This window comes from Drosophila novamexicana, unplaced genomic scaffold, assembly GCF_003285875.2.
Source record: "Drosophila novamexicana strain 15010-1031.04,08,12 unplaced genomic scaffold, DnovRS2.1 tig00001488-arrow-arrow-pilon, whole genome shotgun sequence".
Classification (NCBI taxonomy): domain Eukaryota; kingdom Metazoa; phylum Arthropoda; class Insecta; order Diptera; family Drosophilidae; genus Drosophila; species Drosophila novamexicana.
In genome coordinates this window covers 615,519-631,219 of record NW_020824864.1, presented here as the reverse complement: position 1 = coordinate 631,219, position 15,701 = coordinate 615,519, and the positions used below count along the sequence as shown (strand labels likewise).

Genomic DNA, 15,701 nt, shown 5'->3' with positions numbered 1-15,701 from the left:
AACAGACAGTGCTCTTGACGTCAGACTCTTTTGTTAGGCCTCGTTGAGCAGCATGCCGTTCATGTACTCCACATTAACAGTTGCTTAACATAGTGTAACCTTTCAGTGCTATTAACTTTGCTAACAGCGCGTCGGCGCCACCGGTTGCCACAACAAAACGCAAAAAGTACTCGAAAAGCGATAATTACTTAAAACAAACAAACAAACACGCAATTTGCCGGCGAGAGAAAACAATTACAGTGAAATAAACCAACTTGCAATTGGAACGTGAATACATAGTGTGCCTTGAATTTACATATGTCGATAATATAATTATATTTAAATACATTGAAAAAAGGAACACTACGCAAACAGTAAACAAACACGTTGTACATTCGATTCTCTTTTTACTGGGGAGCAGCAGCTGTTTTTGATGTTGTGATTAATGCGCCTAGAAACCCAAATCGGCAATTACCGCATCCAGTTCGTCCTGGAGATTGGTGGCCCTGGAGCGCACCTGTGAAATTTGATCCTGCAAATTGTCCACATTGGCCTGCAGCAGCACATTGCATTTCTTCATAGCAGCAAAGCGACTCTCGTGCTTCTTCACGCGCGGCTCCAAATTGCATTTCTTGGCGGAATTGGCGGCATCCTAAGGAGCAGAGGTAAACCGTGCATATAAATATATATAAATAAGTTGGCAGATATTATCCGGTATTGCCCGTGCCTGATTTTTTCTGATTTTTTGCATGCTTATCAATCAGTCAGTCAGTCAATCATTTCTATCAATCATTTATTCAGATAAGGAGATGCCTTCCAGATGGTGTACTTACTTCCGCTTCGGATTCGCTGCCCGATTCCTCTTCGCTTCCTTCAGATTCCGATTCGTCTGACTCCTCCTCGGACTCTGCCTCTTCTTCCTCGTGCTCCTCTTCGGCTGCCTCTTCATCATCTTTGTCCTCGGCATCGATTTCGTCTTCGTCCAGCTTCATCGATGCGGCCATCTTTTGCACTTCCTTCTCCAGCTTTTTGAACTTTTTGTTCTCCTCTCTGCAAGAAATCTTTTGTAATCACAAATTGACTATAATATTTGGCCGCTCTACTTGAGTATAACATGATTCTTCTTCATGGCTTGCTTCAGTGCATCCTTTTCCTTCTTGGCGGCCTCCTCCTTGACTTTCAGCTTTGTCAGCTTGCTGCGCAGCACCTTCACCTCTTTGCCCATTCGGCGCTCGCGTCGTTCTGTCTTCTTCTCCTCAGGCTCGTCGGGATCGCTTTCGCTCATCTCCAGCTCCAGTTCGGGGGAGCTGTCGCGTCCGAAATGCGCATCGCTTGGTCTTCTGGAGCCATCCGCTGAGCCACCTCCCTACATTCACAATAGATGGGGGATTAGGAAAACATCTCGCCAAAAGCAACGCCTGACCGAATGCATCTGTGGGCATTACCTTGTTATTGGTTACCCTCGCACCGTAGTAATCATCGTCTTCGTCCTCGTCCTCGTCGACGTCGTAAGCAAAGCGAAAACTAATATGCGGTCTGTTAGTGCTTGGAGTCGTATTTGCCTTATATAAATAGCGATTGCGTTGGTTAAATCGGTTAATGTTTTTAGTATGCGGAGTATAGAAAATAAGCAAAAGCGTTGTCTTTGTTTGTCTATACGAATCGATTTTCTTAATATTACAAAATCTAATCTACATTTGGGAAACTCATCTTCTGCGTGTGAAGTGTGCATAACACCTTGAAGATTGCGATGACGGGAGGTTGAGATAGTAGCTGAGAGATTTTAAGCTGGTGCCGTTAATCATATAGAGAGCCTCACCTGCAGTTATGAGAATCGAATAGAGGGGCGAGAAGAGGGGAAGAGAAGAAGGCAAGTTGAAGAGAGCATGGGGGGGGGGTAGAGGGAAAGAGAAATTAAGAAATATAGAAATAAAGAGATGGAAGGCATGTGAAAGAAAGAGGAGAGAAGAGGGAGAGAGAGAAGAGAGAATAGGTGTGAACGATAGATAGGGGAAAAGAGGGAGAGAAAGAAGAAAAAGAGAATAGGTGTGACTGAGGGTTGGGAGGACAAAGAGAGAAAAGACGACTGAGCAGAAAAAGGTATTGAAAACGTTTCAAATTGAGACAAAGAATCTCGCTAATTGGCCCGGTAGATTTCAGCAACCCGCCCACGTCTCAGCAGCCCCTCCCCACAAATGTCTCAAGAATGTGTGTCGTGTTGTCAGCTGATATGTAATTATTTATCGTAGGTGCTGCTACAACTACAACAATGACTACAAAAAAAAAAAACTACAATCATTGCGAAAGCGACTAATTGCGATTGCTTTGTTAGCTGGTTTTTTAGAACTTTTTATTTGGTTTTTTTAGGCTGAGCTGTCGCTCGAGGGGCGGCAACGCAGACGGCGCTGAAAATGTGCGAGAACAGGTGGATATGTGTGGGTTACGACCCCAGCTAGAACTTCAACTGACAACAACTGACAACACACGGCATCTTCTACTAGTCTAGTGCCACGCCCACAGTTGTTAAGTTGGTGGAGGCGCCCCGACGGCGCTGTCGCTTACCTGCAGCGCAGCTGCCAATTTGCGCTCAAGCAATTGTATCTGTCGCTTTTGTTCCTCGATTTCAGTTTTCGCCTCGACAAGCAGCTCGCTGGTATCATGATAGTTCTTTTCCACCTCCTTGGACACCTTTCGCGCATCCTCGACCTCACGTTTTAGGGAATTGACGTACGCCTGCTCGGAGGTGGGCGTGGGATCCATGGTGGCCACAATAACATTCGAGCCATATTCGAGATTCTTTTCGCGCGATTTCTCACGCTCCAGCTCCGTTTCGAGAGTGCGTATTTTGGCCAATAGCTTTTTATTCTCCCGCTCCTGGGCCTCACGATTGCGCAGCTCAAGGGCCAGCATTTGCTTGGTGCTCTGCAAGTCGTCGCGTATCTTGTCAATGTCGTCCAGCTCATCGGGACTCTCCTCGTCTATGGACATGGTGGACACTATGCTCGGCCTCGAGCCGCCCGCTCCGAGTGCTGTGGCACTGTTCGGACCCAGGGCATTACTGCTGGGCGCCTCGCTCAACATATTGACCTTTGACTGCGACTTGTGGAGCTGCTCCTCGATGGTCATCTGGCGGCGGAACTTGCGCAAGCCTCCTAATATCGGCTTGCTGCGATCGTTTGTCTGTGTAGGACGCAGCCTTACGCCGCCCTGAATCTGCTTGAGCAGCTTATTATGCGAATTATCCTTCTCTGTCTCATAGATGAATTTGTCATCCACTTTGGTCATCGATTTGCATGTCAATATGGGCTGAGATCTAAAAGAAAAAAAAAAGTTAGCCTATTTAATGCATTGTATTTCTAAGAAGAATCTTTTCTTTATTCCAAATTTTGTCAATTTTTTTAATTGCAAAATTTTTAACAAGTTTTTGAGAATCACACAACTTTTTCTTGGGTTCGAAAAATATATAAGGATTTAATACACGTTTTAATATCTTTTGCTTTTGTTACTTAGTATCGTAGAATTTTATTTGCATTTGATTCTAGTCATTAAAATCTTTTGACATTTTGTCATGAGATTTTCTGCAAAAGGATTTTAATTTGAACATTTTTAACATATTTTTTAAGATTCTTACATAATGGTGGCAATGGGGGCCCTATTGGTCGCCAAGTGGGTCCCTAATGTATCCCCAATGTGCTCCACTATTTTGATCGGATTAATTAGATTAAAATTTAGGTTTCGAAAGTTTAATTTTCATCATTTCGAAAATGAGAAAAACGTAAACTTGAAGGGATTTCCTATTCTTGGTTGTTAAAGGTTGAGGCTTTTAAGCTAAAACAGTTGTTGGTTGTGAATGAGTACACAAAAAATTGACTTTGTTAAGCACTCAGTACTTTTTACGTTGCTTGACGCTTGAAATTCTCAACAAGTTAGAGCCTCAAGCGTGCCAAGTCGCCTGCAATCCTCGAGTCGATAGCAAAGTCTGCGAATGACGGCAGTAGGAAGTTCTTGATATCGTATGCAGACAACCTGCTAAGAAAGAGTATAAAAAATAACCAACTTTAATTTTTGCAAACTTCAAATTTTAAACTTTCGTAACTTTGTGAAAAGTAAAGCGTTTCCTCTGATTTACAACTTTCCTTTGAGTTCCAGATTAATTTGATATCTGTATTGAATTAATTTGTTGAGATAAAACCCTTTTTTATTTGCCAGTTACTTTCCACCACTGCACTTGGAACGACTCCATTTGCCATCGATTGTGGCCGAACTGGAGCCATTTATTTATATATAATGGCTAATGAGCTGCTCACCTGTCGTTGCATGCTACGTGGCGCAGCTTCTTACCGCTCTCCACTTCTTTCATCATCTCGGACCAGTCGGGACGTCTGCGTGGTCGCGTTCTGTGCAAAATGAAATAAATGGTGGCTTAGCTGAAAGCAACCAGCATCTGCGCTTGGCCACTTACTTGAGCTTCTCGAGCGTTTTTTTTTGCGTGTCGCTCAGCACCCGCTTCTCGCCCGGCGCCAATGGCGGCGGCGGCGGTGGCGGCGCCTTTGGCACCAAAGAGGGCAGCGGCGGCGGTGCGGGAACTACAACAAAATAAAAAAGTAACAAAGTTATTTCAGCTTTTTTTTAGAGTTGTTTTTTTTTTTTGCTTGTTTTTATTTTAGCGCATAAATCGTTTAGCGTTGCGTGCACTCGCGTTTATTAAATATAATTTTAATTTAATGAGTTTGCAATTTGTGTCAGTTTGTTTTTTGTGTCAACTTTTACCAGCTCCCATTTTCTACCACTTCCTCCTTTTTAGCTGCAGGCCATACATATCAATTGAGTTTAGTCTTGAATTGTAGACTCGTTGTTGGGCGTATGTGTGTGGAGAGGGAAGGGTGAGGGGGTTTTGCCTTTACATTCCAATTCGTGTGTCTGAAGTTGCTCTACATTGGCAGAGATTGAATAGTTACTGCCGTGGCGCCAACCCAACCCACGTATCTCAGTTGCCCCACAACCCAATTTGTTTTATTGCCTTAACACCTAATGCTTCGCAAATTCCCCCTTACCCCTTTTCTCCACACACGACCCCCCACTGGCAGTCGGCTAAAACTTTGATTGCATTTTTTATACACTAGCAAAGGGTATTGTAAATCTGTCTTGAAATGTGTATTGCATAAAGCAGATTTAGTCGAGAATAGACGGACGAACTGTCCAAATGTTACTATGCAAACTATTCTTACAATATCCTTGAAAAACTTATCTTTTTGTCGCGGACAGTGTATATATCGCGAGGCGGAATCGGACTACTTTAGATACCATTGGAACAATCAGTCTATAATTCAGTTTTGTTTTGAACAACTTTTTGGTTTTCATAGAGAGAACTTGACATTAAAGGAAGGAGCTGTGCTATGAATATGTATATAGGCACAATCCTATCAGCATTGCTTCACGTTATAATAAAGCGGCTGCTATCTTGCATATAGACATGTACATCTAGCAATCGATCGAGAATTCTGCTTCTTTCAAATCCTATTTGTTTTTCAAGATATGTTAAAAATATCTTTCATAAATTAACATGCGATAGTTTGACAAGGTATAATATAATCCATTTATTTTCTACTATAAACCTTATACGAAACCAAGCCAAGTATAAAAATCAATAAACGATCTGTGATCTTTAAAGACATATGATTTTTCCCAAAAAGTTTTTTTATTTTTTTAAAATAACCTTTGAGGGAGAGTCAACCCCAAAGCATAAATAACTTTGACTCCAACCCTTGCATACACCCATACTTTAGGTAGAAACATAAAAATCGAATAAAATATATATAGCTAGAAAAATTTTCAGCACAAGGCGCTATTATAAGCGTAGGTATATATTTAAATTTGGCTAAAAAAAATTTAAGAAAATATATGCGAAATCAAGATTTAAAGCAACAACTGTGTTCATGCATGCCTAAAACGACGTTCACAAAACGTAACTAATCGCAGGGCGCTGGTTTAAACCGTGAACCGAAGTAACCAGAACATTTTTCAGAGTTGGCAGCTCAGGTTGTTATGTATATTATATACATTCAAGAATTTTTATTGGACTCAAATATTTTTTTACTTATTCCACCCGCGCATGTGGAATATGGAGGAAAAAGATTCACAATCCGAACAGCCGCAAAAGCATTTCTAAATATTATTCTAAAACTATGAACTTAACGTAAAATTCGCATATGTTCCATAAAGCTAGGGTATTTAATCTTCGTTAAGCTTTGAAAAATATTTTTCAATTTTTGTTTTCTTTTTTAGCAGTTTCTGCCTTTTGTGCGTTGTGCTGACTCGCCTTTGGTTCGGGTTTGAATTTTGGGTTTTAGTTTCAGTTTAGTTGGCTTAAAGTCTGTGATGCGCTTTTGCCTGCACACATTTTTGGTTAACTGGGCCCAATTAGCCTGTAATGTTTGCTGCTAGCTGTTTCGTTACGTTGCCCCAATAAATTTCCGCTTAAATTGCTGGCCTAACAAGTTGCCAAGTTTCACAAATTTACCATTCTTTCACTTTCAAGTTCGGCCTTGTAATTAGCAATTGTGCGAGTTTATTTTTATTTTTATTTTTTCAAAAATATATGTATGTATGCCCGTATCGCTTGTGCATACTTTGTGTACAATACTTTGCCGATACTTTCAGAGTTAAAACCGTGAAACCCTGAGTCTCCCCCGCTGGTTGCTGACTTTTCTTTGTTGTTGTTAAAAAAGTGCAAAAGTCAAACAACTGCTTAAGACAATGGCCGTGAGCGCGCGCAAACCAAGTGATGAAAAGCTGACAAATCTGTTAATTAGCTTTGTTTGAATGAACCCAGGGCAAAACCAACCATCCACTCTCCCCTGCCCTGCCCAGCTCCAGAATCATTTTGTAACCCCCTTCAGCTTCTCTCCTTTTGTTTGGCCTGTGTCTTTACTTTTTTTTGCTTTGGGTTTGCTCACTCGACGCGCCCGACTGAATCTGCACTTAATCTTTAAGTGCTTGGCTACCTCTTTGTGGTGCATTAGATGCTGCTTCTTATTACTTTTGCTCCTACTACTCCTATATACATATGTATATATATATATATATATATATATCTGTGTGCTCTGCACCTGGGCTTTGAAACTAATCCCGAACTCGTGTTACTTTGGCTCAATGAAATTAGCGCTAAACTTGATTATTGTCTGGCAGCTAATCGGCTGCATGTTAATGTCCCCGTGCAGCCCAGCTGCTGACTGCTGGGTCTTTTTTTTTGGCTGCCATTTGGAGTCACTGATTAAAATACGTGGTCAACTTTTTGGGCAGCCAATTGAGCGCTCGTTTAGTAAGTTTCGCTTAATTCGTTTTAGTAATTTACGGCAAAGCTCTGGCAAAAGCGGCTACCTAAATCTGTGCACACACCCGCGCACACACCCGTCCGCTACATACATACATCCACCCGTACAGTCGCGCACATTGTCTCACAAACAAAAAAACTTACCCAAACTTGGGCAGCCGTGCAGCCCAGATAAAACTCTTCATTCATTCATTCATTTCGACAAAATTATTTCTTATTTAAATAAAATGCTGAGCAGCATCTCTCGTCTTTCGAGTTGATGCTCCCACTTAATATACCGCAAAAGCCCGCACTTACAACGACGCCGAAATGAATAGCGGGGTATGTAAACATAAATTTTGTGTAGCCCCAACCTAAACCACCAGCCCCTCCCGCAGATCTTCTTGTGACTCTCCTTCTCCCTCTCGCCTGTCCCATATTGTGTTATTATCAACTGAGAATATTCTACGCATGCACAAATGTTGCCGTTGTCATTGAATCACGCTGTGCGCCGAGCACAGAGTTGGGCTGGGTGGGGCTTGGAGGGGGGCATTAGCATGGACTCCACTTTGATGACTGACTTTGTTCGCCATTGTCTGAGCTTCTGCCATGATGAAGCGCTTCGCGGAGAGTCTGCCATATTTTACAGTCCCCAACCGTACTGGCAAAAACTGACAGCCCCTAATCCCAGTCGGGCTGCAGACGCCTGATTAACGTTTTCCATCTAGTTAATAACTATGTATTGCCAGCTCATTTGTGGCCAACTAACCACACTAGGCAACATGGTAACTGTTTTAAATAAGCGCTTACAATTGCACTATTAACGGTAGTTTCATTATGCCCATTTTAAGTTTCCTGAAATAACTTAAGCTTTCCTTTGGATTGAAAGTGAGCTTTAAGATGCGGTTGTGGCAAACTCCGCAAAGAGCTGACCAATGTTTGCATGAAAAATGTAACGTTATGAGAATACGTTGAGCGTTGAAACGGCAGACAAGAGGGCGCCGGTTCAAATTATAGAAATAATTTTCGTATAAATAGCTAGGTACCATTCTATGTGAAAGCGGATGTCGCACAAAGAAGAATTAACAAGTATTATGTGCTGTCGAGAGAGTAAGTACAACAGAGAGAAAGAGGAAGAGAAGGAGAGAGAGAGCAAGAGCAAGCGTCTGTGAAAAGGTTAAGGAAGTGAAAGAAGTTATATTTTGGAAAATTAAATTTTCCAAAAAGCTCCTCTTCTGACTAACTGCAGGTGTAGACTTAGAAAGAGCGTATTAATTTAATTTAAGCTTTAAAATTGCCAAAAAATATTACTTTTATGCATACTATTTCAATTATAAATCTATGAACATTCATACAGCGCCTCTGGCAATAAATTCATAATAGCTTCATTTGAAAATATCCAATTTATTATTTCAGCAATTTTAAGCCTCCGTTTTGTGAATTTCACATCTAAAAAGCTGTTGTGCATTCTTCGCATTTTAGTTCTGGCCATGCTGGGGTCAATTTGGTTGTCCGCTGGCTATTTGTAATTTTCAAAACGTAATGCGATATAAAATATCAGCACTTTCCAGCTCATAAAACACATGTCACAGCATATGCATCAACGTAGAAGCGCGCAGTCTTTACAAATAATTTGGAAATTATTTGTTTAGTGGACCATATTAATGTCGTTCAGTGTAAATATTGGCAACGTGAATGCGTCATGACCAAATTTGAATTGGCCTCATCATCTTTTAGAAACCCCAACCAACCCCACATAGCTGCACCTATTGAAAGTTCACATTTCTAATGGCAGCCAAAAACGTACCTAATAAAAAATGAAATGAAAGGGAATATAAGTAGCACAGCCGTTACATATTCTCGCACATAGACACGCACACATCGATAAAGATGTTGCTATATAGGGCAGGCTCATTTAAATAAAGAAATATATATATATAATTTTTTTGTCCATCCGCTTGTCCTTTCAAGACATTTGCTGAGGCTTTGCGGCCTATTATTTTATATATATATATATTTTTTGTTAATTTTGTTCGTTTTTTCGTTTGTTTATTTTTTTTAGTGCGTATATTTGAATATAAATGGCGCATTTAGTTCGACTATATCAAGCACACGGCCATATATCTTGGCCAGCTTTTGTCCTTACGAGTACGAACTGTTACTCTGTGTTCCCTGTCTTTCCATCTATTGATAGTTGTTGGCTTTAAGGCCGCTCGAGAAACAAAACAGAAACCATCTACGAAAGTGCCTTTTCCACTCATCTATCCTCATCTGGTTTTAAACATTCCACTTTATGTTGTAGTTTTGACACAATGAGCAATAATCATGAATTTTACTTAGACCATAAAAAGAGAGAAAACACCCAGAAAGTCGGCCCAAGACGTCGTCCGAGCACATTAAATAAATGTTTTTCTGTCTGCATTGTTGCCTTTTTTTCTTTTTTGTGTACGCAATACCCATTGGAAATTGTTAAACACTAGGGAATAATGGTTGGGTGCAAGTACTTCTGATAGGCAGAAAGAAGAACTCAATTGACTTTCTCAGAGTCTAGGAGCAAGAGTCATATTATTTCGAAAAAAAAAATCCTTTTTTAGCAGGATATTAGGATAAATTGTAGATAGATTATCCATAGGTAGATCGTGTAAATCGATATACATATATATAGAAATTTAAATGTCTTTGAAATCAGCAAATATCGTATGTAAATATCGATCTATAAATTAATATAATAAAGAATGATTTAAAAAAAATGAAAAAAATTGAATCTGAAATTTAATCTATATTCAATTTAGAGAGCGATATCTTTCGAATAATCGGCATATACCGAATGTGCAATATTTTTTCATAATTATATATGAATATGAATATATCGAATATGAATTTTAAAATTAACAACAAACATTAATCATGACGATTGATATTAAGTGTGGAAATTAATTAATATCAACTTATGAATAAAGAGCCGTACTCTTTGATCGATACCGAGCTTCGAACTGAATTTCTTTGTGGCTGCATATATTTAAGCTGGAATACATTCCAGGGCAACTGCTAGTCATGCTCACTTCTTTCCTCTTTATGTGACTGCTTTAAAGGACAATCATTGGGCACAGCGGTTACCATTTTGTTGAGTGACCTGCCCAAGTCCTGCCTTTTCGCATTTTCTTAACCCTCGACCCTCCGCACGCTCACCCGCTCAACACCTCACCTTCTTGCTACTTTTCTCGCAAACCCCACTAGAAGGTTGCCTTTTGTTTGCCTGGCAAAGATTAGGACGCATTTGCGGTCACGTTATTGCCCACTGATTAGGCCATGCTGGCAAGCATTCCCCGTCCCGCACACCTTAAACGTGCACCCTTTGCGCCTTACTGTCACTTAATGGGCTTTACACTTCATGTTAGATGCACCCCGAGGGGGCCTTTGCTTTTCAATTTGTTAACTTATGCAACTCACAGTGATAATTCTCAAATTGAGTATTAAAATTTGTCCACGCCTGCAGCTACAATATGCATTTCGAATATTACAAAATGTACCTTAAATTTGGAAAATTCTTTTGCTTTTTTTTGTGTTCTTGGTCTTTTCTATTTTAATAATAATAATTTGTATTTTGGTCTTTTGATCGGTGGGTGGGAAAACCGTTTTGCGCCTCTTTCGACTCAATGCACAGCACTTACTAAAAATTTAATAAATAAAATATGTTATTTATATTGCTTTTTAGCCCTCTCTGTGTATGTGTGTGTGTGTGTTTGCCTGTATGTGTGTCTGTGTGTCCTTATGTGCTTTGTCGTTTTTGTTTGGTCTCACAAATTTTTGATGAAATGTTTTCATTTAATACTTATATTCCTATACGCAGTACGAGAGTACTCTCATAGGTGCAATATACACACAAACTGCTCTAGCTGCGTTCTTCAGTTGGACCTGAATGGACCTACACACACATGTACATTGAATAACAGGTATATATATATATATATGCAGCTAGTCTAGAGATGGTCACATGACTAAAAATATTCCGTGATGCATAATAAAACATGCAACAGAATTGCATTTCTTTCTCACACAAAGTATTTTTTCTTTTCTGGGTTTTCCTTATTTTTTGATATGCTGGAATCCCAACTGAAGTTGGAGATGTCGTCTGGCATAAATGGCAAATAGCTTGGGACACATTATTATATACACATACGTGAATTTTAAATTTTAGTTATGTTTCGGCTAGTCTTAGCGGGTTTTGGCATTCATTTGGTTTCTTTTTGGACGAATAAAGTTGGAACTGTGTTCTTTTGAGAGAAACTTAACAAATGATGACAGTATGAATTTGTTTTGCTTAGATAGAACATGAAGAGTGCAGGATTTGCAAGTTTTTCACACTCTGTCTGTTTATTCGGTCGGATTCTAAGGTAGATCCCCTTTTCTATAATTTATACAATTTTCATACCAAAAAAGGTAATACGTTATAGATATATACTCTATATATATATCGATTTGTTATGGATATACAATAGGAATTAAGGAAAAGGAAAAATACGTTTTGGTTCTGGTTTAATATATGAACCTTCCAATTGCTGGTTAGTCTTACTAGCTGATCTCTCTTCGCTCACTCGCTCTCTCTTTCTCTCTTTGCTCAATCCTTCGTGAAACCTACAAAATTTAACCTTTTTACTTTTTACAAAATTGAAGAATTTGTATCTTATATGAATGGAGAAATAGTATGTCTGACCCTATCACTAACAGGTTAGGACTATAATTTATATATGTTTTGGCCTTGGCTTGAGTTTAATTTAAATTGTCAACTGATGAAAATATTTGAACTTTCAAGAATTGGAGTTTTTGTTCTATATACAAATTTATTAAATTTTTTTATATATTTTATTCACAAGATATTTAGCAAATTTAATTTATATTGAATAAGAAATATTTGTATTTTGTTGTGCTTGACTAGATGTGATTTATACGGACTTTATTTAATTACATTAAATTATTTCAATATTTTGATATGGCATGAGATTAGAATCTCTATATTTATATTTTATATGAAATTAAATTCTTATTATTAAGCTCACGCTTCCACCTCTAAATCCTTATACTAGACGTATGAGCAATACCTGTGCTGCTACATTTAAAAAATATCACTCATTCGCTACGTTTTGCAGAGTGTGTCTCTTATATTTTATTCATTTGATGTGACGTCTATCGGCCTTGTCTTTGCGCCAGCATTTTAATGCCCCTTAATAAAAAATAGAAAGGTTGAGGGGAGAGCGAGAGAGGTGGCGGGCAACCAACAAAAGAGAGAGAGAGGGCAATAGAGAGTTAGAGGGCAATCAATGGACAGGTTAATATGCGAAAAATGCACACGGCCGTGTTCATTGATGTATTTACTGGCTAGTATTTGAAAAATACCCTATAAAAATACCCACTAAAAATATGCATATTTCGGCTGAATTACTCAAGTTGTGTCTTAGACATTAGCGAAGCGCGTGTTTTAATATATTTACAGCATTTGTTTTTTATTTTTGGCGATCCATTAGAGTTGTTAATCGGGAATTGTTTGCTTAGCATCCGGAGTTGCGGCTCGATCTTCCGCTCGTAGGGTCGGTCGCGGAATCGTCACTTACCATTTTTCATGCTCGGTTCGCGTTTTATTGAGGGCGCTTTCCTCAGGGTTTTGGTCTTGAATTCGGGCTTGGGTTCTTCTTTGGGTTCTTTGAGAATTTCATCAACTTTGGGTACCTTTTTCAGCACTGGCCGTATTTTTAGCAGATTATCGGTGCTCTTGCTGGGCAACGGCTTCTCCTCGCGCTTCACGTGCCGTAATTTCGGTTTCTCCAGCTTGAAGCGCAGACGACGCTCGCGCTCCTCCTCCGTTTCGCCTTCGACGGCCTCATCGTCATCGTCGGGAGCCAATTTTTTCATCGATTTGTCGCGCTTGACCACAACGCTGCGCAATTTGGGTTTCTCTAGAGTGAAACGTTGTGTCAACTCACTTTCCTGCGGTTCCGGCTTCTTGTTGATCTGCGTCGGACGCAGCTGTGCGGCTTTCTTCACATGCTCCGGCAGCGTGGCATCTAGCGTGGTGTCGTCGTCGTCGTCGTCATCGTCGTCGTCGTCTTCTTCTTCCTCTTCGTCTTCGGTTGCTTCCTCCTCGGATTCAGTTTCTTCTTCACTTTCCTCCTCCTCCTCCTCGCTTTCTTCATCCTCGGAGGAAGATTCGGGCGGTGGCGTTGGCTCCTTCTTGGTCGCTGGCTTTTTTGTTGCCAAACTGGCCGCCACTTTCTTAACAGGCTCTACAGCTGATTTCTTTGTTGGTTCTGGCACTGGTTTTTTCACGGGTTCCGCTTGCTTTTTGGCAGCTGCTGTTGTTGTTGCTGCTGCAGTTTTCTTCACGAGCTCTTCCGCAGTCTTCTTGGCTGTGGTTGTTGCCTTTGCTTTGGTATTGCTGGTTGTTGGTGCCGGGCCTGCCTCTTCACCATTCTCCTTGGCGGCTGCTGCCTTTTTGGCCCAGGGCGTTGTCGCTGGCTTTGTCGCCGCATCCTCTTTCACCCATGGTGGACGAAATGTGGTGCGTCCGCTGCTGCTGCCGGGGCCAGCTGCTGCTGCCGGTGCTGCTTTTGTTGTTGTTGTGGTGCTACGGGGCGTCACGAAGGGCATTTCAGGGCAACTCAGCAACTGTTTTCCGTTCTGTTAATTCTCTAGGGGTTGTTGTTGTTTTTACTGTTCGCCCACTTTACCTCGTCTATTTGCACACACTTTTTTAATAATTTTCTGTGATTCTTATGCCGCGTTCTTTTTGTTGTTGTTGATGAAAACACAAAACTTTGCACATTAGCACCAGCGCGGGGTGGGCGGGCGACGGGGCCAACACGACACTTGGCTCACTCGCCACTTGTCCAAAAGTTGTTTTTTTTTCTATCTTAATTTTTTTTGTACAATTTTTCTTTTTTTTTTCTTTTTGTATATTTTTTGTGTATATATATTTTTATTTTTGTACGCTTGTTGTTGTGATTTGCGTTTTGTGCTATTTATTTAAATCTTTGTGCTGTGGACGATGAGCAACAGCTGTTTAAAATATTTTCAATACTCAATTCCGTATATATTTGGGTATGTTTCACTTTGAGAATTTATTTTTAAATGGATGCGCTCATTAGCTGGCGGCGCATTTGTTGTTGTTGCTCCTTCTGTTGTTTTTGTTGTTGATATTGTTAGCGTGTATGTTTTGGCCAAAATGCACAGATAGAATGTAGGCCTTTGTGTCATAGTAACAAACGGCGTCTAAAACTGTTCAAATTGGCCAAATTTTCCGGCTCTAACAAGCTATGTTACGCGTTAAATCCCATGCATTTTCAGCTAACTGCCATAACAACAAAAGCAACAACAACAGCAGCAACAACAAACGACAGCTAACAATTTGCTATGCCACTGTGCCTCCGATATGTAAAAGGCGAAAATATTTAATTTTAGGTTCTTTGTGCCAGCGAGAGTCAAAAAAATCGTCGGCAGAATCGAAAAAGAAGCAACAAAAAAAAAAGAAAATTCGGAAAAGCGGAAAAAAAATCCGTGCTGCCTCTGCGCTTGCGTTTTTGCCGCTTTTGCCTCGTTTCACAAAGTATACAATGAAACGCACACTTACGCTCATAGACACACACACACACACATGCACAGAAAAGCACATTAAAGAGGAAAATACACAAAAAAATATAGCAGCACCGAGAGAATGAAATGTGAATTTGTTTTATTCCATTGCCAGTTTCCATGGTTTCCTCTCTTGCCTTCTTTTTTTTTGCTTTTCCATTCTCCATTTCTCCTATTCGTGCGACGGCCTTTTGCAAATTTTGGTTTCCTTCTTTTTTAACAAAATTTCAGTTTTGCCTTCGCGTTAATTAAACATGACATGCAAATAAAAATTTTACTTATAAATATGCCGTCATTAGAAGCGGAATTATATAGCGAGGACGCGCCATAAAAGCTCAAATGCGATGGCCAACGATTTGTTTAAAAGTTATTGTAATTTTGATTTTATTCAGAAAAAAATATTTATTTTTTAGATTTATCAAAGCTTTGGCAGTTTTTTTTTTTTTATTTTATGGACAGCGTTTGACTGGCATTTTCTGGCTAAATCGGTGGCATTGGCTGTGCAAATCTTTTTGCTATGCTGCGCATTTTGCTTGATTTATTTATATATATATATTTATTTTATTTAATTTTTTTTTTCAATATTCTTTCAAATTTTGATTCGTTTAATGCAGCTGCATTGCACGTTGCGGCTGTTTATAGACACATATATTCTTTTTCTTTCCATATATTAAACAGAACGCCCACACACACAAACACACAATCACACACACATACACACTTGGCACAGTGGGGCAAATAAACACATAGAGGAGACGGTTTTAAAAACTTTTTTCTTTTATCTCGA

At 39.9% G+C, this 15,701-nt stretch overlaps 2 protein-coding genes across 4 annotated transcripts in view; one reads left to right on the top strand and one right to left on the bottom strand.

Annotated features, from left to right (window-relative positions):
* Positions 1 to 290: 290 nt before the first annotated feature.
* LOC115767880 (glutamic acid-rich protein) lies at positions 291 to 14,230 on the bottom strand. 3 transcript variants are annotated; one of them, XM_030712242.1, is made up of 8 exons: positions 12,901 to 14,230; positions 4,442 to 4,565; positions 4,287 to 4,376; positions 2,542 to 3,292; positions 1,425 to 1,541; positions 1,083 to 1,345; positions 813 to 1,029; positions 291 to 631 (listed from the first exon to the last, which is right to left on the bottom strand). In XM_030712242.1, exons 1-8 carry the CDS (start codon positions 13,931 to 13,933, stop codon positions 431 to 433), a joined length of 2,796 nt encoding a protein of 931 aa, XP_030568102.1. In that variant the 5' UTR covers positions 13,934 to 14,230; the 3' UTR covers positions 291 to 430. The 3 variants fall into 3 exon arrangements, with proteins under 3 accessions (XP_030568102.1, XP_030568104.1, XP_030568103.1); XM_030712244.1 differs by having other exon boundaries at positions 13,270 to 14,230; XM_030712243.1 differs by lacking the exon at positions 1,425 to 1,541.
* Positions 571 to 15,701, top strand: part of LOC115767882 (trichoplein keratin filament-binding protein) — a 35,932-nt gene continuing 20,801 nt past the window's right edge. The window contains exon 1 of the mRNA XM_030712245.1: positions 571 to 644. The gene's annotated coding sequence lies outside the window, so the exon portion shown is untranslated. The remainder of the gene's footprint in view (positions 645 to 15,701) is intronic.

Excerpts from the sequence above, each read along its gene's own strand:
- LOC115767880 (XM_030712242.1), bottom strand. The coding sequence starts at position 13,933 with ATGCCCTTCGTGACGCCCCGTAGCACCACAACAACAACAAAAGCAGCA. Across the intron at positions 1,030-1,082 it reads AAGAATCATGTTATACTCAA|AGAGGAGAACAAAAAGTTCA; the intron begins GTAGAGCGGCCA and ends GATTTCTTGCAG. Across the intron at positions 632-812 it reads GCAGCGAATCCGAAGCGGAA|GATGCCGCCAATTCCGCCAA; the intron begins GTAAGTACACCA and ends TCTGCTCCTTAG.